Source organism: Urocitellus parryii, chromosome 6, assembly GCF_045843805.1.
Source record: "Urocitellus parryii isolate mUroPar1 chromosome 6, mUroPar1.hap1, whole genome shotgun sequence".
In the NCBI taxonomy this organism is placed as follows: domain Eukaryota; kingdom Metazoa; phylum Chordata; class Mammalia; order Rodentia; family Sciuridae; genus Urocitellus; species Urocitellus parryii.
In genome coordinates, this window is record NC_135536.1 from 101,992,276 (window position 1) to 102,018,010 (window position 25,735).

General features: G+C 33.8%; 1 protein-coding gene across 2 annotated transcripts in view; it reads right to left on the minus strand.

Moving 5' to 3' along the window:
- Nucleotides 1–10,034: 10,034 nt before the first annotated feature.
- The window catches only part of Znf280d (zinc finger protein 280D), a 122,265-nt gene continuing 106,564 nt past the window's right edge, over nucleotides 10,035–25,735 (minus strand). For both annotated transcript variants that reach the window (XM_026384801.2, XM_026384800.2), the window contains 2 exons: nucleotides 14,103–14,158; nucleotides 10,035–12,102 (listed from right to left, as the gene is read on the minus strand). In XM_026384801.2, coding sequence (XP_026240586.2) covers nucleotides 11,481–12,102; nucleotides 14,103–14,158 — 678 coding nt within the window. In that variant the 3' untranslated portion in view covers nucleotides 10,035–11,480. The remainder of the gene's footprint in view (nucleotides 12,103–14,102; nucleotides 14,159–25,735) is intronic.

The window sequence follows — 25,735 nt, forward strand, 5'->3', positions numbered from 1 at the left end:
TGGATGATGTTGGAGAAGATAATGCTAAGTGAAGTTAGCCAATCCCAAAAAAACAAATGCTGAATGTTTTCTCAGATATAAGGAGGCTGGCTCATAGCTGGACAGGAAGGGGGAGCATGGGAGGAATAGATGAATTCCAGATAGGGCAGAGGGGTAGGAGAGAAAAGAAGGGGTAAGGGGATTAGCAAGAATAGTGGAATGTGATAGACATCATCATCCAAAGTATATGTATGAAGACATGAATTGGTGTCAACATACTTTATATACAACCAGAGAGATGAAAAAGTGTGCTGTATATATGTAATAAGACTTGTAATGCATTCTGCTGTCATTTTTTAAAAAAAAAATCAATAAAAATTTTTAAAAAGCCATTTAGCCAATGTAAAAAAAAAAGAAGAAAAGATTGTGCATTCCTTTGGTTTGTATCTCCACACCTTCATCTCTTCTGATAAATCTTAAATTTGGTCTTTTCATGTTATTCCATGTTTCTCAGATGTTCTGTCCATGTTTTCTTACCATCTCTTTACAGTCGACTTTATATTCAAGAGTATATATTTTGTCTTTATTGTCTGAGTTTCTGTCTTCCAAGTGGTCTAGTCTGTTGATGATATTTTCCATTGAATCTTAAATTTTGTTTATTGTTTCTTTCATTTTGAGGATTTCTTTTTATAATCTCTGCCTCTTTATTGATGTGATCTTTCACTTCCTGCATTTTCTCTCTGATACCATCTTTTATTTTGAAGATCAGTCTAACTATGTACCTTCTAAACTCCTTCTCTGACATTTCTTCTACTGCATTGTCTAAGGATTCTATTGTTGGAACATTTTGGTTTGTTTGAGGTGCTCTGTTCCTTTGACTTTTCACATTGTTTGTGTGTCTTCCCATCTAGTGGTATAGATCTGAGGCAGTAGAGTTTCTACCCTTAGTCTTATAGTGTCCCTGAAGGCTTCTGGTACCTCACCTTTAAGGGCGAAAACAATATTAACAGCAACCAATGCAAACAACAATATACAACCTTAATCCAAATAGCTCCTATTAAGGTGTCCACAGTTTTGTTGCAATAAACATAAAGGATGTGTTTAATTATTGTGTACAATATAAACAGTAAGTTTGCTAAAAGGGTTTACCATTTCAAATGATGAACACAGAGGGAACAGAAATACTGTAGGATGTGATGATTATGAGGGAGGAGAGAAGATAGATGTAAAAATTTATAGTAAGTGTGAAGAAGGAATTAATAGAGGTTGGTTGTTAACATGAAAGGAGTAAGAGAATCCAGGGAGACAGATAACTGAGAGAAAATATATGCATATTTTTTTTAAAAGTAAAAATATAAGACTACACAACCAAACCATAATATACTATTCAGACATCCCACTCCTCAATAAATTGACCTGTGAAAAATATTTGGATTCAAAGATGGTAGAGATGTGGGGGCGGGGCAGGAAGGAAAGTCTCTATGGAAAATTGACCAATTTCTTCCATTGGCTTTCAAAAATTTTCTCAACTTCCCTCTCCACCGATAGGTGGGGATGTCTGAAGTTTGATGGCAGCTCCAGTCTGGTGAGTGGCAGACTAGTTGGCTGGGCTAGCCAATAGTAAAGTGCCCACATGCCCTCTTCAGTCTTCCCATCAGATGTAGCCAGCCCCTTCTGCCCCATGCACTTCAGGACTCACTAAGCTGGAGAGAGCTCAGTTTTCTCCAGTTTCTCCAACCTGTGCTCCCCTCTGGGGAACTGCCCCCAGTCTCTGGCTTTCCACAGGCTTGCCAGTCCCAGGGTGGCCCATGCAGACCCAGCTGCAATCTGATGGACCTGGGCTTCAACTTCCCCAGGCTCTACCTTGCTGCAGTTTCAAGATCTCGATGCCATTCCAACTTGCAGAGAGACCACTAGGGATGTGGTCACACAAAAGAGCATCCCTGTAAATGGGCAATCAGATAGTGGCCACTAGTTCACCCAGCAGGAAAACCCTGAGGTGCAACCAAACCTATAGGTACCCTGACAATATATCTCCAGGCCCTGGCTGGTAACCCAAGATGGTAGCGGCTTTGTGTAACCAAACCTGTGGGTAGTCTTTTGACAATGACTTCTAGCCAGCAATGGGCGGGGGCAGCAGGCAGTCTGTGGGTGGTCTGCAGGCAAATGAGGGTGCATGGTGGGTGGATATCATGCCTGCCTTTTTGCCTGTGATGGGCAGGCAAAAAGGCAGGCAAATGGGCAACCAGCAGCTGGCGATGGTGGTCAGTGAGCGATCTGCATGCAAAAGGTGCATGCAGATCTACTGGCAAAGGGCTGGTGATCACAGTGACACAAATGGGGTACAAAGAGTAGAGGATTGGTGGGCAGTGAGGGCTGTCTAGGAGAAACAGTATTTCTTCTGTTTGAATCTAGAGTCACAGAGTGACAAGGAAGGCAGCCTACCTCTAGTTCTCCAAATTGGATCCCTGCTGCCATCCAGGATTTTTAAAGGTATGTTTCCCAAACTCTTCCTCATGCTTAACTGGAGTACCCTGAGCCCATAGATGTAGGTGAAAGACTGACACTTTACCCTCTGTTTCCTAAGTGATTTTGGCTAACTGAAAAGATTCTTTGGGTATTGATATTTTCAAATTCCTGACAGAGATAAATATTTAGATTTTTGTTGTTGGTGGTACTAGGGATAGAACTCAGGGGCTATCTACATCTGAGCTACACCTCTGGCTCTTTAAAAAGTTTCATTTTGCAACAGGGTCTTGCTAAGTTACCCAGACTGGACTCAAACTTGTGATTTGACTCAGCCTCCTGAGCTGCTGGGATTACAGGCATGTGGCACTCTGTCCAGCTATCATTTTTTCATATCACTATACTTAACATTTTTAAGTCATTAGGTAACCAAGATAAACTCTGAATAATTTTTGTGATAGTTATACTAAATGTTTCATAAACTTTGTTTAAAAGATAAATGTATGTTTTTTATTATTATGCAACAAGATGATATACATAATATAGATATCTGAAAAGAGAAAATAAAGGAAATAGTAACACAAATGTAAAAGTCATCTTGAAAATTGAAAGTACCACATATTATTTATTTAAACTTATTCTTAAAATGTAATTTCAAAGCACACAAAATATTAGTTGCCCTGATATTCCTTATTTTTTTAAACAAGTAGTTCAGATATAAAAAATAATTTGATTTTCATTGATAAGTTATTAAAGGTGTGTCCAAAAATATCTTCAAGTTAGTATTAGGTTAGATTACATATTGCTTCATAAAAGTTTACCATGCCCCATCACCATACTGGGGATTGAATCCAGGAATGATGCTCTTCCACTGAGCTACATCCCCAGTCATTTTTATTTTTTGAGACAGGGCCTTGCTAAGTTACAGGCTTCCTCAAACTTGTGATCCTCCTGATCCAGCCTCCACGTAAACAGATTATAGGCATGTACCACCATGCCCAGTGATTTTTTTTAATGATGAAAATATTTTGTCTGTTTGCTCTGATTTAGTGTTGCTATTGGAGTTAAGTTTCTAATTTTTTTCATGTTCCACAACATTCACATCATCATTTCTTTGCATTTCTTAAGTATCTACAAAGAATAGTAGCCTTTGGCAAATCAACACCAGAAAGTGAACAAATTTATTTGGTAATATTTGCATAATGTAACATTTGGGTATTTTAAGAAAGGTTCACAGCACTACATGAATCATAAGTTGAAACTGCCAACTGAAGGATTTGTTTTGCTTCCACAATGTGTTATTTCTTAGAATACCATTGATAGATTTGCATAAAGTACACTATGTATAACTTTTTAAGGGTGACTCACCAGTACCAGCAGATAGGAGGCACAGACATGTACATATGGTACTTAAGTGAGAAAGTGATTAGACTGTGACCACTTCTTTTTTATGGGCTCTTGTTCTGGTTCCTGGAAATGTTGACCTTACCTGTAAACTCCACTTGTCAACTTTCCTTGCTCTTGGTTTTGAGCTTGACTTAAATGGATTGTCCTTCAAACAGTCATGGTTCTAAACTGATTATTAAACTTTAATCTCAAAGTACAGTATAACACAGTTCCCTCTTTCAACAATTTCTTGATTGAGATTTGAAAAATAGATAATTTTCCCAAGAAATATCGGAATTCCCACACTACGAGTTCTCTTTTTAACCTAGTTACAAGTTTTACAACTAGTGTGATGGCTATATTGTTGATTTAACTAAGCTTTTGTTTAAAGGCCTTCTCCTTTTACTGATTAGGGATAAGAAGTTATTGCTTCTTCTAACTCTGTAAGTATCTGAATTTCTAAACCTTTTGATCCTCTTTGTTCCCACTTGCAATCCTACCATTTCTCATCTGTCTCTTTACCTTAAATTATCTTACCAAAAGCTGTTAATATAGTAATCAAAACACACGATTAATGTTGTTATCAAAAGTATCCTAACAGAAAGATTACCTCTAGATAGGGAATAGGGGTGGAAGGGAAAGGGAGGGAAAAGAGGAATAGCATGGATGGTGATAGGACACCCTCATCATTATACAAAATACATGTATGAAGATGTGAATTTGGTGTCAACATATCTTATATACAATCAGAGATATGATAAATTATGGTATAAAGGTGTATTAAGAATTGTAATGCAAAAATAAAAAATAAATATCTCTAACTAAAAAAAGAAGTATCCCAACAGAAATAGATGTTCATGAAGTACATTATCTTTCAAATATTAGAGGCAACAGTATATCAAATCTTCCACCACCACAGAATGTGGATTTCCTCATGTAGTCCCACCATCTGTCACCAAAGCCACAGTAATAGTTTAGATTCAATTTATGCCAGTACTCCACTTTCTGGATTAAGTCCTATATTGGTCAAAATAGGCTAGGTTATACTTCAAGAACAAAAATTCCTTAACTCTAGTAGATCATAACAAAAATGTTTTTCTCTTTCACCTTCCCTTCTGAATACACAGAAAGGCTCTGTTCAGAGTAGTTCCTCAGAAGTTCAGCCCAATGGAGCAATCACTGTTTTGAATATGACTGGTCACACTGCCATGGGGAAAAGTGAGTTCTAAAACCTCTAATATCAACAATTAAATGCACTAAACCAGAAGTCTGTTTCACTCACAACTCACTAGCCAGGAATTGGTCACATGGTCACACAAAAGAAGTACTTGTTGAAATAGCAGGGATGATTGTATGCATAAGAGCTAACATTCTGACTGGAGTGAGATGAAATCTTAAGAGTAGTTTTGATTTGCATTTCTCTAATTGCTAGAGATGATGAACATTTTTTCATGTATGTGTTGATTGATTGTATATCCTCTTCTGAGAAGTGCCTGTTCAGGTCCTTGGCCCATTTGTTGATTGGGTTATTTGTTTTTTTGGTGCTTAGCTTTTTGAATTCTTTATATACCCTAGAGACTGGTGTTCCCAAGATGTAGGCTCTCTATTCACCTCACAGATTGTTTCTTTTGCTGAGAAGAAACTCTTTAGTTTGATTCCATCCCATTTATTGATCTTTGACTTTAATTCCTGAGTCACAGGAATCTTATCAAGGAAGTTGGGGCCTAATCCCACATGAAAGAGACTAGGATCTACTTTTTCTTCTATTAGATGCAGGGTCTCTGGTTGTATTCCTAAGTCCTTGATCCATTTTGAGTTAAGTTTTGGGCTGGGGTTGTGGCTCAGTGGTAGAGCGCTCGCCTTGCATGTGCGAGACCGGGGGTTCAATCCTCAGCACCACATACAAAAATAAACAAATGAAATAAAGGTGTTGTGTCCAACTACAACTAAAAAATAAATACTAAAAAAAAGGGGGCCGAGTTTTGTGCATGGTGAGAGCTAAGGGATTAAAACAACAATAAGTGTTGGAGAGGATGTGGGGAAAAAGGTACACTCATACACTACTGGTGGGACTGCAAATTGGTGCAGCCAATATGGAAAGCAATATGGAGATTTCTTGGAAAATTGGGAATGGAACCACCATTTGACCCAGCTATCCCTCTCCTCAGTCTATATCCAAAGGACTTAATAACAGCATACTACAGGGACACAGCCACATCAATGTTTATAGCAGCACAATTCACAATAGCTAAACTGTGGAACCAACCTAGATGCCCTTCAAAAGATGAATGGATAAAAAAAGTGGCATTTATACACAATGGAATATTACTCAGCAATAAAAAGAATAAAATCGAGGCATTTGCAGGTAAATGGATGGAGTTAGAGAAGATAATGCTAAGTGAAGTTAGCCAATCCCAAAAAACCAAATGCCAAATATTTTCTTTGATATAAGGAGGCTGATTCATAGTGGGATAGGGAGAGGGAGCATGGAAGGAATAGACAAACTCTAGATAGGGCAGAGGGGTGGGGGAGGAAGGAGGGGACAGGGGTAATTAATGATAGTCGAATGTGATGATCATTATTATCCAAAGTACATGTACGAAGATACAAATTGCTGTGAGTATACTATGTATACAACCAGAGATATGAAAAATTGGGCTCTATATATGTAATAAGAATTGTAATGCGTTCAGCTGTTATGTACAAATATAAATAAATAAATAAATAAATAAATAAATAGCAGGGATTAAAAAATCACATTAGGTTTAAAAAAGAAAAAGGGAAATTGACTTAGAAGAATGGAAAAAATTCTAGATGAATAAATTCTGAGCTCTTAAGAGTCTATGCTGAGACAAGCAGCTTTCCAGAAGTATTGTGGTAGGAGAATTTTCACTTTTCATCTTACAAACTTATGTAGTGCTTTCATACTTTCCTCTAAAGATTATTTTAATTTAACAAAACAAGTCTGGATGATTTCTAATTTAAAAGTAAAATATTCTTCAATCTAATAAACTACACACTTAGAAATCTAGTACAGTTAATAAAAAATGTAGACCAAAATTTATGAACTAACAGTTTCACAATGTTATTTTAATAGTGAAAATAAAAGAATGGTTATAAAAGTATAATCTGCCTATACAAAAATATATAGCAGGGATTGGCAAACTTTTGTTTAAAGAACCAGATTGTGACCCTGTAGGCTTGTGGGCTATATAGTCTCTGTCACATATAACTGCACTGTATATAGTCGAACATATAAGACGCTATGTAAACTAAATACCAAAGGAAATATATAAACAAAATGGCATGGCAATTCCAATAAAATTTTGTTTATAAAAATAACAGGCCATGAGCTGGGGTTGTGGCTCAGTGGTAGAGTGTTTGCCTTGCACATGTGAGGCATTGGGTTCGATCCTCAGCACCACATAAAAATAAATAAATAAATAAATAAATAAAGGCCACCTGTAGGCCATAGTACAGTAATTAAAACATCTGTAAGGCAGTGGTGAAAAACAAGATATTTTAAAATTACACTATAATATATAGTTCTCAAATTCTCCATAAATGGTACGCTTTACTTTAAAAATATTTAGGGAGGAAAATATCATTTTAAAAAGTGGTTGGAGTGGACAAATATTACAGACAATATTTCTGTTCTGCTTTTGGAAAAGCCAAATGACTCCAGAATTACGGGGGATATTTTCCAGAAATCAATATCCGAGGAAACGTGTATTATCAGCCATCATTTAGGCCATTAATATCTGCAGCTAGATCTTCATTTATAGCTTTCTCCAATAATCTTCATTATAATGACAGTGTATCATCAATAAAGATTAAACTATGCTTAGTATATATATTTAATAATGAAAATAATTTTATAGTATTTTTAACAAGCAATTAAAAATAAGCTTTTATTAACTATAAAAGTAATTTGACTCAGGATACTTCCTTCATTAATCATATCATGGGTTTTGTTACAGATGTGTTTAAGTCCACACAAAATGATGTGTTAAAAGTATCTTTTAGTCTAAGGCTTTTGGGTTGAAAATGAATATTTTCACAACTTTCAAAAATCTATGTCTATATTGATCTGCAGATGCCGCTGAATAAAAAATACTAAAAAATAACGGCTTCTTTTTAAAATTTAATTTATTTAATTTCTTAGCAGAATAAAGGTCTTAGTGCTATAATAATCCAGTAAAAATTAAACATTTATAAAGGTCTTTTAGTCCCTGTATACATAAGAAGTCCTATTTCATTAAAGTCAATATAAATGAAAAGTCTTGGAGTAATTTTGTTGAAACAAAAATAATGTCAATCATAAAGTCAAATAATGACGTAACAGAAGCCTACAAAATTGTAATGATGTTGGGGCTGTGGCTGTGGTTCAATGGTAGTATACTTGCCTAGTGTGAGTGAGGCACTGGGTTCAATTCTCAGCACTACATATAATAAAGGTCTATCAACAATTAAAAAAATATAAAAATATGATGATGTTAAAATTTCAATAATTACTATATAAAGTAAAGTACATGCTTTTCTTTTATTTTAATAAGAGATTTACTAATCCTCCTGTTGAGGTTAAAGTCTTTGATTTCTATTAATAAAAGGGATGATTAGACCTTTTTATTTAGGATAAGTCTTTTATTTCATATGCAAATAGTCACCTATAGGAATAATATGTGAAAGTACATTAGTCATCAATGAGTTGTTTGCAAAAAATGTTTGTTTTTTTTTTAATGGTGAGGATTAGGCAAGTGCTCTATCACTAAGCTCATCCTTAGCCCCCCAAATGAGTTATTTTAAAAGAGAATATTCAAGATAAATGCTAGGAATTATAGGTGTGGTGGGAAAACAATAATTTCAGAATCAGATCAAATTGGGCAAATCTTGGCTTTGTAACCTTAACCAAATAATTTCCCAGGTATTTGGTTTCCTTATCTGTTTACTTAGAGCCAAAACAAAGCAACTCATTCTTTGTCAGGTCCTCTTAACAAATGTTTATAAGAGCTCTTTAAAAATTCATGGGGTAAAAAACAAAACAAACAAACAAAAAACCTTATAATTTCTTCCCTAAAACATTGGAGAGGCAAAGGAGAAAAAATAATACAAATAAAAAGGTACTCAGATTTTCAATATAAATTAAATGTATAGTTCCATAAAATGAACATAATGTGTCTTAATATCATGAAATTGCACTTATGTTCAATCATAATTCTATGATTAGGTAACAGAGAACTATGAGCCATCTTGGATAATCTTAGGCAAACTCACTAATGTGCCTAATCTCACTGGTCTTCATAACCACATTGAAGGTGTCTAAGTACTCATGCAAAGCATGGTCCATGGGCCAAATCCAGCAACATCCTGTTTTACAAATAAAGTTTTACTGGAATATAAACAGGCTTATTATTTACATATTATTCATAGGCTGATTTCATGCTACATGGCAGAGTTGTACAACTATCACCACATGACCCACAATTATTTATTATCTGGTCTTGAGGAGAAAAAGTTTGCTAACCACTACTCACTGATTACTACTCAAAGATTTAGTTTGTTTATTTGATATTAGTTCCTGATTGGGGATTAGAAAAAGACATTGTGTAAGAATGTAAACCAACTATGCTACCAAGTTCAATGCTTATTTCAACTTTATTTTTCATTGCCAGACTTTCTCAATAAAAGACAGTCAGATACAGATTCCTTTTCTCAGTTGTAGGTAAAAAGCATTTCATTGACCAGCTACTTTGAATATCACTACTCTAAAGGTATATGGTGGAAGGGGGTAGAAATTACCCAAATCTCAAAAGGGATTTTGGTGTTACTTACAAACTTAATTTGGCACAAATTTCTATAGAGTTTTGTGGCATAAGGTGATAGGCTTGGCAACAAATTAAATAAAACTGAGAAAGTGGTCCTTACAAAGACATTTTTCTACTCCCTGCTCCTCTACCGTTTATATTATTCCCCAAATTTTCCCTGCTATAGATTTCTGTTTCAACAAGGTAAAATGGGTTTCCCTGTCTTTTCTTGAGAGCAGGAAAGATGAAATATTAGTTCTTCATCAAATATTCAAGAAAATAATACAATTATATATTTTGCCTATTTAGTCTGAGCATATTTAAAAATGTACAACATTAAATTGTATTTCTCTTAAGTAAAAGGATTTATAAAGCAACTATTCTCTGTAAATATTGGCAATATTATCCCTTGTATTTTAATTTCTGATTTAAAATAAATCATGCCAGGTGAAGACTACAGAATGGAATTCTAATAACAAATTTCTTTGAATGAGTATGCAATTTCTAACAACACCAAAAGTAATGTGAATCAAGCATTGATCTTATAAGTAAAATGATTTAGGGACAGATTTTTATTGCAAATATTTACTCAAAAACTACTATACAACAGAATTTTAATAGCCGCTTAAAACATTTAACATTCAGTGAAACAAAATTTAAGAATTCAAAGCACATTTTAAGAAGTAAAAATGTAGCATTTAAATAAAGTTTATTAGTACTTAAAGCAAATTATTATTCTTCATATTATTCTATATCTATTATATTCTAGATGATAAAAAACTGAAAAATCAATTTAGCAGCCAACTTATGGGTAAATTAGGCTACTTTCCCCAAACCAGTCTTCTATATCACTCTTTTAGGTCCCATTTGAAGTTTCTATTTTACAATTAAGAAAAAGTCACTTAAACATGACTGAATACATGTCAGGACATGTTTTCAGTTTACTGCTTTACATTATCTACATTATGCCATACTTTGGTTTGGCTTCTTAGACCATTTTTATGGGTCTATTTCTAAGGAAGATATTAAAACAATATTAAAAGGATAGTAGCTACAGGAGTTTCAACAATGAATTTCTACTTTATACAACTAGTACATCAAGGGATTTTTGCACAGCTTACTGACCAAAAGCACAAATATAAATTTATATTTTATAATTCCACTTTCACTGAAAGTTTAATTAAAGGTAGCTTACAGCCTGGCAGGCTAACACTTGTTATGGAGGTACACAGATTCAAAAATTCTGTTTACATGCTTCTGACAGACTGGAATGTTATACTGAATTCAAAATTAAGTTTGTGTTCATCCAAATTCTCATTAGATCAATTTAGCACTCTAAGCATGCTCCATTTGCCAGCATTATACTTAAAGCCTTTATTAACAATGCCAATCAGCCATTATTTAAAATCTATTACTCTGAAAAGTACATGATTTCCAAATCTCTTTCTTTAAAAGTAACTTAAAAGGTTATACAGATAATAAGGATTTTAAGCTAAGGACTGAAAGTTTGAAAAATTTTAATAATATAACTAATATTCTCATAAATCCATTCATATCTACAACCAAGTCCTATTTCTTCAAAAACATAGCCTTTTGATCTCACACTTAGCTTTCATTAAAATCCTGTTTGTGTTTTTAAAAACTTGGAAATCCATACCATGCATGCTGTAGTTGGTGAACTGATTTGTTTAATAACTTAGATTGAACATACATGTGAAGCCTATGAATGACCACCCTCACATTTTCCTATTTCTGAACTCTACCACAGTACTACTGAGCTCACCTGATTGCACTGTTCCAAATGCTCTTTCTGTTGGTGTGCTACAACTTAATGACTAAATTATTTCAACTTTGTTCTTTTTCATCTGCCAAGTCTACTGTTGTCTCTCTTGTGCTTGGACTCTCTTCTCCAGGAATGTCATTTGTTTGATCAGACACTACTTCATCAGTGTTGGCAGAAGAATCACCATTTTTCTGAAGAATTTCTGTACTTTCATACTCAAGTACCTCTGATGGTGTCAAAGGTTCCAAATGAACACTGCCTTGCTCACTAACATCAGAACTAACAGATTCTGAGTCATCTCTTTTTCTCAAAAACTGATCAATGCTAACATCACCTGATGGTAACCACAAATCCTTAATATTCTTCGAAGAAAACCTAGCTTCACTGGAGTTGTGATCTTTAATCTGATCACTTGAAATTATGTTTTCTGAACTTTGGCCCATTTTCAATTCCATTTCCTGACAAATGTGCTGTCTTTGTTTTTCTTTTTCCATTTTATCTGCATCAATATTTGAATCATAACTGAAGATTTTCTTTGAGCCAGTTTCCTTGTCTGCAAGACAGTTAGTATTTTCTTTATCTGAAACTGTTGTGTTTTCTTCACTTTTTGTTGCTAATGAATCTTCAAATAAATTTGTATCACATCCATTTTTTTCTTCTGGTGAAGAAGCTTTATCTTGCTTACTGAAAAAAAGAAAGTCATTTATTATCTTTTTCTTCATAAAACAATGTATTTGAGTACCATCAAAATAAAGACATTTGCTAAGAGAAAAAAAATCAAGGCATCTTTGCTAACTGAAAAGGAAAACTATATGCAGATCCCCTGTCTTTGATGGGAGGTTACAATTTAGGAGGAGGCCATTTTCTTAAGCAAGACTGAGAGAAATTTTGGAGACATGTTAAAAAGACACTCAGGTAGTCTATCACCTGATTTTAGTCTCAGCTGTCATTATTTCACCTGTTTAAGACCCTGGCTTGTTTTTAGTTAAAATTTAAGTGTTGTTATTACTTTGTCAGAGCACCTAACATAAGGATTATATTTGAAAAAAAATCTTTTTCTGTACTGGTTTTTGTATTCTCTTATGCTTAAAATGTCTTTTCCTATGCAAAATCAGATATGCATTGACAAACATGTCCCTAATTTTTCACTAGCTCGATTAAAAAAAAAATGCCTGAAAAAACATATACATATATACAACATAGGCCTATCTTTGTGTGTACAGATTTAAACTACCTGGAACTCAGACTTTTTCCCAATGAATTATGCCAATATCCTAGCAACATTCTCAAATAGTCATTTATCATTTATTGAATTAATATATCCATAAAGCTATTTTTCTAAAATTTATGCTGTTCCATTGATCTGTTTTTAGATTATTTGGGGGCCAATACCACACAGTCTTAACAACAGATTAACAATGTACTTTATTAGGTAGAGCAAATCACCTATATTCTGTTACTATTCATAAATTTCATAGTTTAAAAACATAAAGGACATTTATTTGCACAACAATGATCATTAAAATTGTGCTTAAAATAGTAAACACACAAATTAGTATCTAACATGGAAAAATAATAAAATACATTATGGTATTAATAAATGGAAAAATATAAATCTTATTTTAAGTTTGCCAGTTTCCAAACCAAGTCTCACTGAGATAGTCAACTTAATACTGATTAAATCTACAAATTAATTTGGCAAATCATCCATCATGCAAGTTATCTCAGTAAACTTTTGCCTTGTTTTATACACATTTCTCATTTTTGTTACTATTGTGAATGAGCTTTTTGTTCAGTATGTTTTATAATCACTGATCTATCAGAAAGATTCTGGTTTTTTTTTTACATTAAACCACCTTATTAATTTCAATCATTATTAGTTCATTTTCTTAGATTTTACTGGTCAATTACATCACATGCACCACCTACCTACACCAGAACTCAAGGAAAATTGATAGATGAAGATAAGGCTAGATAACTTTACTACTAAAGTCCAATATATACTTTCATAAGGCCTTATTCAGTGATTTACTTTTTTGGGGTCAAGAAATTAATTAATCTTAACAGACTAACAATTAATCCATTGTAAAACACAGAATAAATAAAGAAAAGGGTAAAATACTTAATCTAGAACACTGAATAAGGTTCTAATTAGAATGCTTAAAAGGACTACGAAACATGTTGTGTTTCATATCAAGATCTACCTAAGCACTGAAATTTTAAAAACCTCAACCTCTGAATTTTCAAATTTTTAGCTTTATAGCTTTTTGAAAACATTTTAAGATTTCTTATTTGCAGTAACTGTCCAGTGTTATAACCTGTAGGATCTTATAACTGTTTTCATTTAATAACTAAAATTTATTAACATTTAGTTACTTAGTAATTTAAGTATTATTAAGTACTTTTAAAAAGATTTTACAACTTATTAAATGTACTGTACATGTTAATAAGATTTAAAAACCAAGAATCTGGAATATTTTTGTTGAAATAAAAATTTCAACAAAGTCATTATTGAAACCAATAATATATACAAAAGGCTATTGAGCCCTTTGTCAGTTAAGTATGAAATAATGTGGTTTACATGTTATTTTATATGCTTACATGGGAGGTTACAATTTAGGAGGAGGCCATTTTCTTAATTTAATGCTTAAATTAAAAGAGATTCAGTTTTTCCTTATATTTACCTTTCAGAATTTGATGATTCTGTTTTTTTTTCAGCCACATTAGGTCTTGCAATTTCCTGAAATGATTCACAATACTTTACTTTTACATTCATGGCTAAACTTAAAGAAAAGTATTTTTATAACACTAAACATTCTGGATAAAAGGAACTTAAATATCCAACAAAGAAATTCTGAATACAACAAAGAAATAGGAAAACAATTTTTTAATCTCAACTAGACTAATTCTCATAATAGAAATTAGAATACTTATTATTATTAGAAAAAGTGTTACAATAATTCTCATAACAAAACGAGAATTTGTAAAAATATCAACCCATAAGGATTTCAGTGAATCAAAAATTTCTGGATTAAATTCAAGAAGCAGTTATCCAGTGATTTCAATACCTATTGTCTCTTTCAAATATCAGCTATAATTACAGTGGAACAAAAAACTAGTAAAATAAAACTGTATTTTAATAACAAGATGCATCCACAGGGGGTGGGAGGAGGAAAAGAAATAACTGACAGTATTTGTTGCTAATAACAAAAGTAAAAACTTAATACTTTGGAAAAATTCATACCCACCACTGATGGTTAATTACTTCACTAATAATGGTTAGTTAATATCACTAATATTAATGAATGTGATTTCTTGATATTCTATAACATAACATGTCAGCATTTGGGATATCCAAATAATTCAATGAACCAATATTTTTCAAAAGACCAATGCATAATGTTACAAAATTACACATGGTAATTTTGTTAAAAAGAATCCATTCAAAGTGTAAAACAGACCAATAGATTTTGATGTACAAAGTATAAAGAAATTCAATGATGCAGAGTCAGACTGTACACTGCAACAAACAAAAAGATTTCACTTGTCTAGTGCTGGTGTAGTATCAAAGGAAAATAATCACAATTATCTGAAAAGATTTAAAGTACTGGGTGAAGCTGGATATTTTTCAGATATTTCTACCAAAACAACATATCACATTTTACCAAATTCAGAAATAGAAGAATCTAGTTTTCTTCTACTAAGACAGACATTAAAAAGATATTCATGAATGAGTATAAAACAATACCATTCTTCTAAATTTCTTTTGTTTGGGAGAAATAGTTATTTTTCAGAAATAAAAATGTTATTTGTTAACATACACTGGGTTTATTGCTATTACATTAAATCAATCAATAACCATTTTTAAAATTTCTAAAATGGTAAATACAGATTATTTTTTATAGTACAAATGGGTATATGTAAAAAGTACCTTCAGAAGTTCTGCAGTACACACCTATATGGCTATGCAAGGCATCCCTGTCTCCATCTAAACACAACATTTTCAATGGACTTTTGAGCCTCACTCTTTAATCATATGTGGACAGTAATCAACACACTACAAGACATCTGCTAACATGAGAAAGACCAAAATAAACAAAAAAGGAACAAAGGAAGAGGTCTGAATACATGAGAGACGTTGCTGGGGACAAAAGAAAAAAAAATGTATCTATATACTTATTATTATCAGAGAGGTATGTTATTGTACTAATTAAACAATAAGAAAACCTCCAAAAACAGAACAAACTGAGAATAAATTACTAAAGAGCTCTTCAAAATTATAAATATTGCAATGAAAAGAGATAAGCAAGCAAGAAAATACCATACACTGAAAGGAGTTGATGCAGGTGATCCAATGCAGTAAAACTGACACAGAGCTCATGAGTGAGCAAGCACATGACAGTAACAAAGAAATAACAAAAGGAAACTTTCTAAAAACAGAAGTCTTCAAATGCAGGTTTGTCATATATACCTACCATAATGAATGAAAAAAGGGCAATGAGTAAACATCACGAAATTTCAAAACACTGGTATAAATATAATCATTATGGTTTCTAAAAAGAGCAAAATAACCTAAACACAAAGAATAAGAACAAAAATTGCTATAAGACTTATCAAAAATACTGGGTGAAAGACAGTGGAATACCACTTTAAAACTGCATAGAAAAATAGTTATCTATCCACATTAGTCAAAATACGACTTAAGTAAATATATTTTTAGAAGTGCAAAGACTGTAAAAGAAGATGCTCTGCTTCTGGGAAAGCTGGTAGAACATACAATCCAACAAACAGCAAGGAAACCAAGAAAAGAAGAATTTATGCTTTAGGAAACAGAACATCCAACACCAGAGAGTGGCAAAGGAAAACACATCAGGCTTAAAGAGCAATTAGTTTAAACTGGAGCAAGGATTGGAGAGAGAACTCCAGACCTCTTCAAAATTTCTATCTGTGTAAAAACTTTGAAAAAAATATTTTCAAATATTAGAAAAATTGTAATTGTAAAAAAGCATTATATGAACAGAAAATTTTTAAAATGAGCAAAAAGAGTTTTTTTTAATTAGTTTTTAAATAGCTGGACACAATTCTTTTATTTATTTTTATGTGGTGCTGAGGATGGAGCATAGCACCTCGCATGTGCTAGGCAAGCGCTCTACCGCTGAGCCACAACCCCAGTCCTGCAAAAAAGGATATTTAAAAAAAATCATTTATTTATTCTAATTAAGTATATATGATAGCAGAATGCACTTTAATTCACTGTGCACAAATAGAGCACTTTTCATTTCTCTGGTTGTACACGATGTAGCGCTGTACCATATGTGCAGCCACACATGTACCTAGGGTAATGATGTCCGCCTCATTCCACCATCTTTCCTGCCACCATGTCCCCTCTCACCCCACCCCCCCTTTGTCCAATCACATTTCTTCCATTTCCCCATGCCCTCCTGCCCATTATGGATCAGCATCCACTTATCAGAGAGAACATTCAGCCTGTGTTTTGGGGGGATTGGCTTACTATGCTTAGCATGATGTTCTCCAACTCCACCCATTTACCTGCAAATGCCATGACTTTATTCTCTTTGAATGTCGAGTAATATTCCATTGTGTATATATACCACAATTTCTTTACCCACTCATTTACTGAAGGGCATCTATGTTGGTTCCACAGTTTAGGTATTGTGAGTTGAACTGCTATAAACATTGATGTAGCTGCATCACTATAGTATGCTGATTCTAACACTTTTGGGTATAGACCAGGAGTTGGACAGCTGGGTCAAATGGTGGTTCCATTCCAAGTTTTCTGAGGAATCCTATACTGCTTTCCATAGTGGCTGTACAAATTTGCAGTCCCACCAGCAATGTGTGAGTATACCTTTTTCCCTACATCCTAGCCAACACTTATTACTGCTTGTATTCTTGATAATTGCCACTCTGACTGGAAGTGAGATAAAATTTGAGAGTGGTTTTGATTTGCATTTCTCTAATTAAAACATATGTTGAACATTTTTCATGTATTTGTTGATCGATTGTATACCTTCTTTTCAGAAGAGTCTGTTCCATTCCTTAGCCCATTTATTGAATTGTTATTATTATTATTATGTTTTTTGAGTTCTCTATATGTCTTGGAAATTAGTGCTCTAACTGATGTGCATGTAGTAAACATGTTCTCCCACTCTGTGGGCTCTCTCTTCACGTTATTATTTCCTTTGCTGAAAAGAAGCTTCTTAGTTTGAATCTATCCCATTTATTAATTCTTGATTTCATTTCTTGTGCTTTAGGAGTCAAGTTAAGGAAGTCAGGACCTAATTGTACATGATGAAGATTTGGGCCTAGCTTTCCTTCTATTAGGCACAGTGTCTCTGGTCTAATTCCTAGGTCGTTGATTCACTTTTGACTTTTGGAGATGGTGAGAGAGAATGGTTTAATTTCATTTAACTGCGTATGGATTTCCAGTTTCCCAAGCACCATTTGTTGAAGAGGCTATCTTTTTGCCAATGTGTTTTCAACACCTTTGTCTAGTATGAGATAAATGTATTTATGTGGTTTGTCTCTGTGTCTTTTATTCTGTACCATTGGTCAATTTATCTACTTTGATGCCAATACCAGGCTATTTTTGTTGCAATATCTCTGTAGTATAGTTTAAAGTCTGGTATTGGAATGCTTCCTGTTTCACTCTTCTTACTAAGGCTAGCTTTGGCTATTCTGGGTCTCTTATTTTTCCAAATGAATTTCATGATTGCATTTTCCATTTCCATGAGGAATGTTCCTGGGATTTCAATTGGAATTGCATTAAGTCTGTACAATGCTTTTGGTAATATGGCCATTTTGACGATATTAATTCTTCCTATCCAAGAACATGGGAGATCTTTCCATCATCTAAGGTCTTCTTCAATTTCTTTCTTTAGTGTTCTGTTGTTTTCATTGTATAGATCTTTCACCTCTTCTGTAAAATTGATTCTCAAGGTTTTTTTTTTTTTGAGGCTATTGTGAATGGGGTAGTTTACTTAATTTCTCTCTCAGCGGGTTTATCACTTATATATAAAAATGCATTTGATTTATTGGTATTGCTTTTGTATCCTTCTATTTTACTGAATTCACTTATTAATTCTAGAAGTTTTATGGTGGAGTTTTTTGGATCCTCTAAGTATAGAATCATATAGAATCATGATGTCAACAAATAGTGATAAGTTTGAGCTCTTCTTTTTCCTATTCTTATTCCTTTAATTTCTTCTCACTGCTCTGGCTTGAGTTTCAAGAACTCTGTTGATTAGAAGTGGTGAAAGAGGGAATCCCTATCTTGTTCCAGTTCTTAGAGGGAATGCTTCCAATTTTTCTGTTTAGAATAATGCTGACATTGGGCTCATCAGAGGTAGCTTTTACAATATTGAGGTATGTTCCTAATACCCCTAATTGTTCTAATGTTTTAAACATGAAAGGGTGTTGTATTTTGTCAAATGCATTTTCTGCATCTGTTGAAATGATCATATGATTTTTTATCTTTAAGTCTATTGATGTGATAAATTATGTTTATTGAGTTCCATATGTTGAACCCAGCTTGCATACCTGGGATGAATCCCACTTGATTATGGTGCACTATCTTTTTAATATATTTTTGTATGCGATTTGCCAGAATTTTATTGATAATTTTTGTATCTATGTTCATCAGGGACATTGGTCTGAAGTTTTCTTTCCTTGATGGGTCTTTGTTTGCCTTAGGTATCAGGGTGATACTAGCCTCATAGAAAGAGTTTGGAAGGACTTTTCTATTTCATGGAATAATTTGAGGTGGATTGGTATTAATTCTTCTTTGTAGGTCTTGTAAAACTCAGATAAGAATTCATCTGGTTCTGGGCTTTTCTTTGTTGGCAGGTTTTGATGGCATCTACTATTTCATTCCTCAAAATTGATCTATTTAATTTGTGTATGTCCTCATGATTTAGTTTGGAAAGATCATATGTCTCTAGAAATTTGTTGATGTCTTCAAGATTTTCTATTTTCTTGAAGAATAAATTTTCAAGATAGTAAAGTATCTTGCGATATTTCCCATTTTATCAAGAATTTTAGTAATTTTGAGTTTCCTCCTTTTTTGTTAGGGTGGCTAAGGTTTATCATTATTTTTCAAAGAACCAGCTTTTTGTTGTCATTTTTGACAATTTCATTGATTTCAGCTCTGACTTTAATTATTTCCTATCTTCTACTTCTGCTGTTGATTTGTTCTTCTTTTTCTAGAGCTTTGCATGTTAATTTTTTAATTGTTTTTTGAATGAGCTCAATGCAATGAACTTTCCTCTTTGTAGTGTCCCAGAGATTTTGGCATATTGTATCAGAGTTCTCATTTACCTCTAAAATTTTTTTATGATGTCTTCTGCTATCCATGCATCATTCAATAGTGTATTGTTTAGTCTCCAGGTATTGAAATAGTTTCTATATTTCACTTTATCATTGATTTCTAATTTCATTCCATTATGGTCTGGTAGAATGCAGGGTAGTATTTCTTTTTCTTTTCTTTTCTTTTTTTTTTTTGTATTTGCTAAGAGTTGCTTTGTAGCACACCATATGGTCTATTTTAGAGAAGGATTCATGTGCTGCTAAGAAAAAAATATGTTCACTCATTGATTGATGAAATACTCTACATATGTCTGTTAAATCTAAATTATTGACTGTATTATTGAGTTCTATAGTTTCATTTAGTTCTATAGCTTCTTTGTTTTTGTTTGGAAGATCTATCCAGTGATGAGAAAGGTGTGTTAAAAGTCACCCAGTAATATTGTGCTGGGTTCTATTTGATTCTTGAAATTTAGAAGGGTTTGTTTGATATATGTAGATGCTCCATTGTTTGGGGCATAAATATGATTGTTATGTCTTGTTGATATATGATTCTTTTAAGCAGTATGAAATTTCCTTCTTTATCCCTTCTGACTAACTTTGGTTTGAAGGCCACTTTATCTGATATGAGGATATATTTACCCCTGCCTGTTTCCACAGTTCATGAGAGTAGTATGTTTTTTTCCATCCTTTCACGTTTGATCTGTGGATGTCTTTTTCAATAAAATGAATCTATTGAAGGCAGCGTATGTTGGGTCTTTTTTTTTTCCAATCTACTAGTCCACGTATTTTAGTTGATGAGTTTTTGCTACTAACATTCAGAGTTATTATTGAAATATGGTTTGTATTCCCAGTCATTATGGTTTGTTTTTGGGTTTGTATTTGACTTGGTTTCTCCTTTGATTGGTTTTTCCTTCAGTGTAGTTACTTCCTTTGCTGATTTTCATTTCCTTCTCATGGAATATTTTGCTGAGAATATCCTGTAGTGCAGGTTTTCTCATTGTAAATTCTTTTAACTTTTGTTTATCACAGAAGGTTTTATTTCATCATCAAATCTGGAGATTAATTTTGCTGGATATAATATTCTTGATTGGCACCCATTTTCTTTCAGAGCTTGGTATATGTTGTTCCAGGATCTCCTAGCTTTGCGGGTCTAGGTTGAGAAACCTGCTAAGATACGAATTGATTTTCCCCTTTACATAATCTAGAACTTTACTCTTGTGGCTTTCAAAATTCTATCTTTATTCTGTATGCTAGGCATTTTCATTATAATATGTCTTGGTGTGGATCTGTTGCAATGCTGTACATTTGGTATCCTGTAAGCCTTTTGTATTTGATTTCTCAATTCATTCTTCATGTTTGGAAAATTTTCTGATATTATTTCATTGATAGCGTACATTCCTTTGGTTTGTATCTCTGCGCCTTCCTCTATCCCAATAAATCTTAGATTTGGTCTTTTGATGCTATCTCTTAATTCCTGGAGGTTCTATTCATGGTTTCTTACCATCTTCACTGTGCGGTCAACTTTATTTTCAAGATTATATATTTTTTCTTCATTGTCTGAGGTTCTATCTTCCAAGTGATCTAATCTACTGGTGATGTTTTCTATTGAATTTTATTTGGTTTATTTTTTCCTTCATTTCAAGGTTCCCCCTGCCCCAAATCTTTCTTGAAGTAATCTTTTGCTACTTGTATTTGCTCTTTGTTGGAGTGACAGATTGTCACCTGTATTTGCTCTCTTATTTCATTGTTTGATATGTAGGTCATTTTAATTATGCACATTCTGACGTAATTCTAACATTTCATCTACTCTACTGAAAATGGATTCTATTATTGTATCATCTTGGTTTGTTTGGGGCACCCTTTTCCCCTGTCTTTTCATGTTTTCCGTGTGTCTTCTCCTCTAGTAGTGCAAATCCGAGGTGTTATAGTTTCTATCCTATAATCTTATAGTGTCCCTGCAAGTTTCTGGTGTCTTGCCTATAATGGGGAGATGGATATTAACAGCACCCAATGCAAATGATATATAGCTTTAAACCAAATAGTTTCTGTTTAGATGATTATAGTTTTATCACAATAAAAGAAATGATGTGTTCAATTAATATCTACAATATAGACAGGTTTGCAAAAGGGTCTACAGTTTCTATTGGTGGACAAAGACAGAAATGGGGTGGAGGGGTGTAGGGTGTGTAAGGTAAGAGGTGAGAATATAAAAGTATTAGATCATAGGAGGAGTGAACATGAATCAAAAGAAGTTGGCTTTTAACAGGAGAAAAGAAAGAGGCAACCCTGCTCAAGGCTCTCTCCTGTCTCTGCAACAAGATGGTGGCTATTAGCACACCTAACAGGGATACCTCTGGCATAACCAAGCTTGATGACCTTGATGATAAGCCTTCCAGGTCCTGACTGTTGTCCCTAGATGGCAGTCACCACACTGTAGTTGGCGGCCGTGGTAGCATCAAACCTGTAAGTACCTTGGTGTTGGGCTTTCAGTCAATGGCTGGTGTCCAAAGACAGACGCTACTACAACTAAAGATGGTGGCAGTAGTAACAGAAGTAACTCAGAATGGCAGTGGGGGTGTCCCAAGATGGAGGCAACCACTTTCAGAGGTGGGCTGAATGGGTGGGACTTACAATGACTTTGGGCTGCCTGGTAAGAGATACAGTGTTGTGGCATGCAGTGCTGTGGTGGGAAGCTGCTGCCGGGCCCTTTCTGTTGTCCCAAAGTGGAGGCTAGTATGTGGGGAGAGCTTTGGTGATGGCTGCAGTGTCCCAAGATGGAGTTGGGCCTAGGGAGCCATGCATTGGTAAATGGGGCGCAACAGGATGGTTGTCTGCTCCATGCAAGGGTGGTCCTGGGCCTGGGCTCCTGTGCAGGTCATTGGGTCAGGGAGTGTGGTCCTGGGCCTGGGTCCCTGCGTGGTTCAACGGGGAAAGTCCTGGGCCTGGACTCTTGCATGGGTCTGAGGGGCAGTCCTAGGCCTGTGCCTGGACTCTTCCACACGTCACTGGGGGCCAGCCTGGACTGATGGGGGCCAGGATACATATTTTTAACACCAGAAAAATAATAAATATAGGGAAGGAAAGGATCATAGTACACTTACTGATCCAGCATATGTAACAGTATCAAAAACTGTGATGTAACTGCGCTGGGATCAGTGCTGTGTCAAGTCACACATTGGTCTGAGAGGAAGAAAAAAATGCATATCCCTATATACAAGTTTTTGTGTATTTAATATTGTTTCTCAGAACATTAGTCAACTAATACTGAAAAACTGAAAAGTTCCTGAATTGAAACCCAAAACATTAGCTTAAGTTTAAATATTCTAACCAAATCAGGATTTATTATCATTTAACTTTCTTGGCCTTATTGAAAGTAAACACATCAATAAATATTTTCAAAATCTAAGTTTTCTCTTGTTGCAAATGAGCAAACTTCCATGTTTGACAATTTCTCTTGACCAATGGACAATTTTGAAAATTTTTAACATTGTTAATTTACTGACATTTCTTTTGCAAGATGTAACTATGGATACAACTGTTAAAATCTCAGAATACCATTTCAAAATCTGTATTAGACTGCACTAAGCCCAATGTTGTTTTAAAACATAATGTCAGTTGTATATTACAAATCATTGATATTATATATTGCTTTAAACTATTTCAGATCAAACCTCAATAGAGATTAAATTATCAAAAAATTTAAGTGACAAATCAGTGGTTGTTTTATGTAAATTGTATGTATTTACAGCAAACAACTATTCTCTAATTTAAAAATTTGAAGGCGGGGCTGGGGATGTGGCTCAAGTAGTAGTGTGCTCATCTGGCATGTGTGAGGCACTAGGTTTGATCCTCAGCATCACATAAAAATAAAATAAAGACATTGTGTCCACCTAAAGCTAAAAAACAAATATTAAAAAAATTAAAATCTGAAATCTAAAGAACACTTCATTTTTCATGTCTATTTCAAATATAAAATCAGGCATGTGACTATATGGTTGTCCTCTTCCTCCCTTACCATTCCACGTGTGTCCTACCAGAAGCTGCGGGTTTGGCCAAGGGTATACACACAGCTGTGCTAAAATCTTTCAAACAAGTTCTCAAAATGTTGGTAATCTTAATTTCTATTTAATACTTTCCTCATAACTACCGATATTCTCATGCAGTGATTAATGTATTTTAACTTCTTAACTTTTTCATTTATTTTCAAAGTTGGAAAGAATGTTCATCTGTGGCTAATGTTTTGCATTTATTGAATATATTTTCAAAATTGCTTTCTGTCATTTGTTGTAAGCAGAGAGAGACAGCCTTTCATGAAATGTGCAGTTTTATGTACACTTATTGTATTTTCACTATAGAGCTCCAAATTTTTCCATTTGATTCAAATTTCATACTGTACTGAAAGTTTGCATGGTATTTTATAATCAAGATGCTTTTGGGCTGGGGCTTGGGCTCAGTAGTTGAACTCAGGAGCACTAAACCACTGAGCCACACCCCAGCCCTATTTTATATTTTATTTAGAGATAGGGAATCTCTGAATTGCCCTAGCCTTGTTAAGTTGCTGAGGCTGGCTTTGAACTTGGGATCCTCCTGCCTCAGCCTCCCAAGCCACTGGGATTATAGGTGTGGGCCACTGTGCCTGGCAAACATCATCTCTTTCTAATTAATTAATAATTTCATAAACCAGATAATATCTAGATTTTTTTAAGTTTTATTGGGATACAATTTTCTACTTATTTCTTTTGTGTCAATCAAATCAACATTAATGTAAACATAGCTAATAATCAGATACATTTATTTATGATTGATTACATGAATAAAGTATTTTCCTTTTATTCTCAATAGTATTTCAGATTTAATATAATTTTCTAATAGCATTATAAATGTTTTGAATTTTATTAGACAAATAAGACAGATTCCTTTTTATGATTATGCCTATCACTGCAATATATCTTATAAAAGTTCAAATAAATTAGAAATAGTCCTACATCAGACTTTCAATAATTTCTTATGTACTCTAAGAGGTAAACTATTTTTGCATAAAATATATATCTAGAACCACTCACACACATTTTATCATATTCTATAAGGCATCATCTATTATCAGTTTAAATATATTTTTAAAAAATCTTCAATTTAGTGACTTGGGAGGCTGAGGCAAGAGGATTGTGAGTTCAAAGCCAGCCTCATCAACTTAGCAAGGCTCTATGCAACTCAAGGAGACCCTATCTCCAATAAAATACAAAAAGGGGCTAGGCATGTGGCTCAGTGTTAAGTGCTCCTGGGTTGAATTCCTGGGACCAATGGAGGGGGAAAAAAGTATGAATGAAAACACAATAAAGCAAGAAGTTTTAAGTATACATGAGGAGATCATGATAATGAGTTCACTAATGGAATACTTTAAAAAGATTAATCTTCTGTAAATATTTGCCCATCTTAAACAGATTTTCAAAATCTAAATCATGAGCTTAGCTAGATCCACACTCTATTAAAATCACTTTTATTTTGGTCACAATGAAGGATTAAAATTTACTTCAAAATTATCTTTTTTTTCTTTTTTTTTTGCTACTGGGAATTGAACCCTCAGGTGTTTTCCCACTGAGCTACATCCCCATCCCTTTTTATTTTTTAGTTTGAGAAAGAGTCTGACTAATTTGCTTGAGAGTCTTGCTAAGTTGTTGAGACTGGCCTCAAATTTGTAATCCTCCTGCTTCAGCCTCCTGAGTTGCTGGGATTACAGGTGTGTACCACAACATTCAGTCAGGGTTTCCTTTTCCTTGTGCAACTAGTATGTTCTCAAGCTTTTGAAATTTCTAACATATCATTTTGTTTCTTTTTTAAAATTCAAAGAAAATTCTTAATTGTAACTCTGAATTTCATGGTAATTTTGTCTAAGGGTTTTAATGTTAAGAACTTCATCATTTTTAGTAGATAAACACTGTTTTTCTAGACAGACCTGTTACTGCCCCTGTAGTTTTGATCAATTTCTTTACAC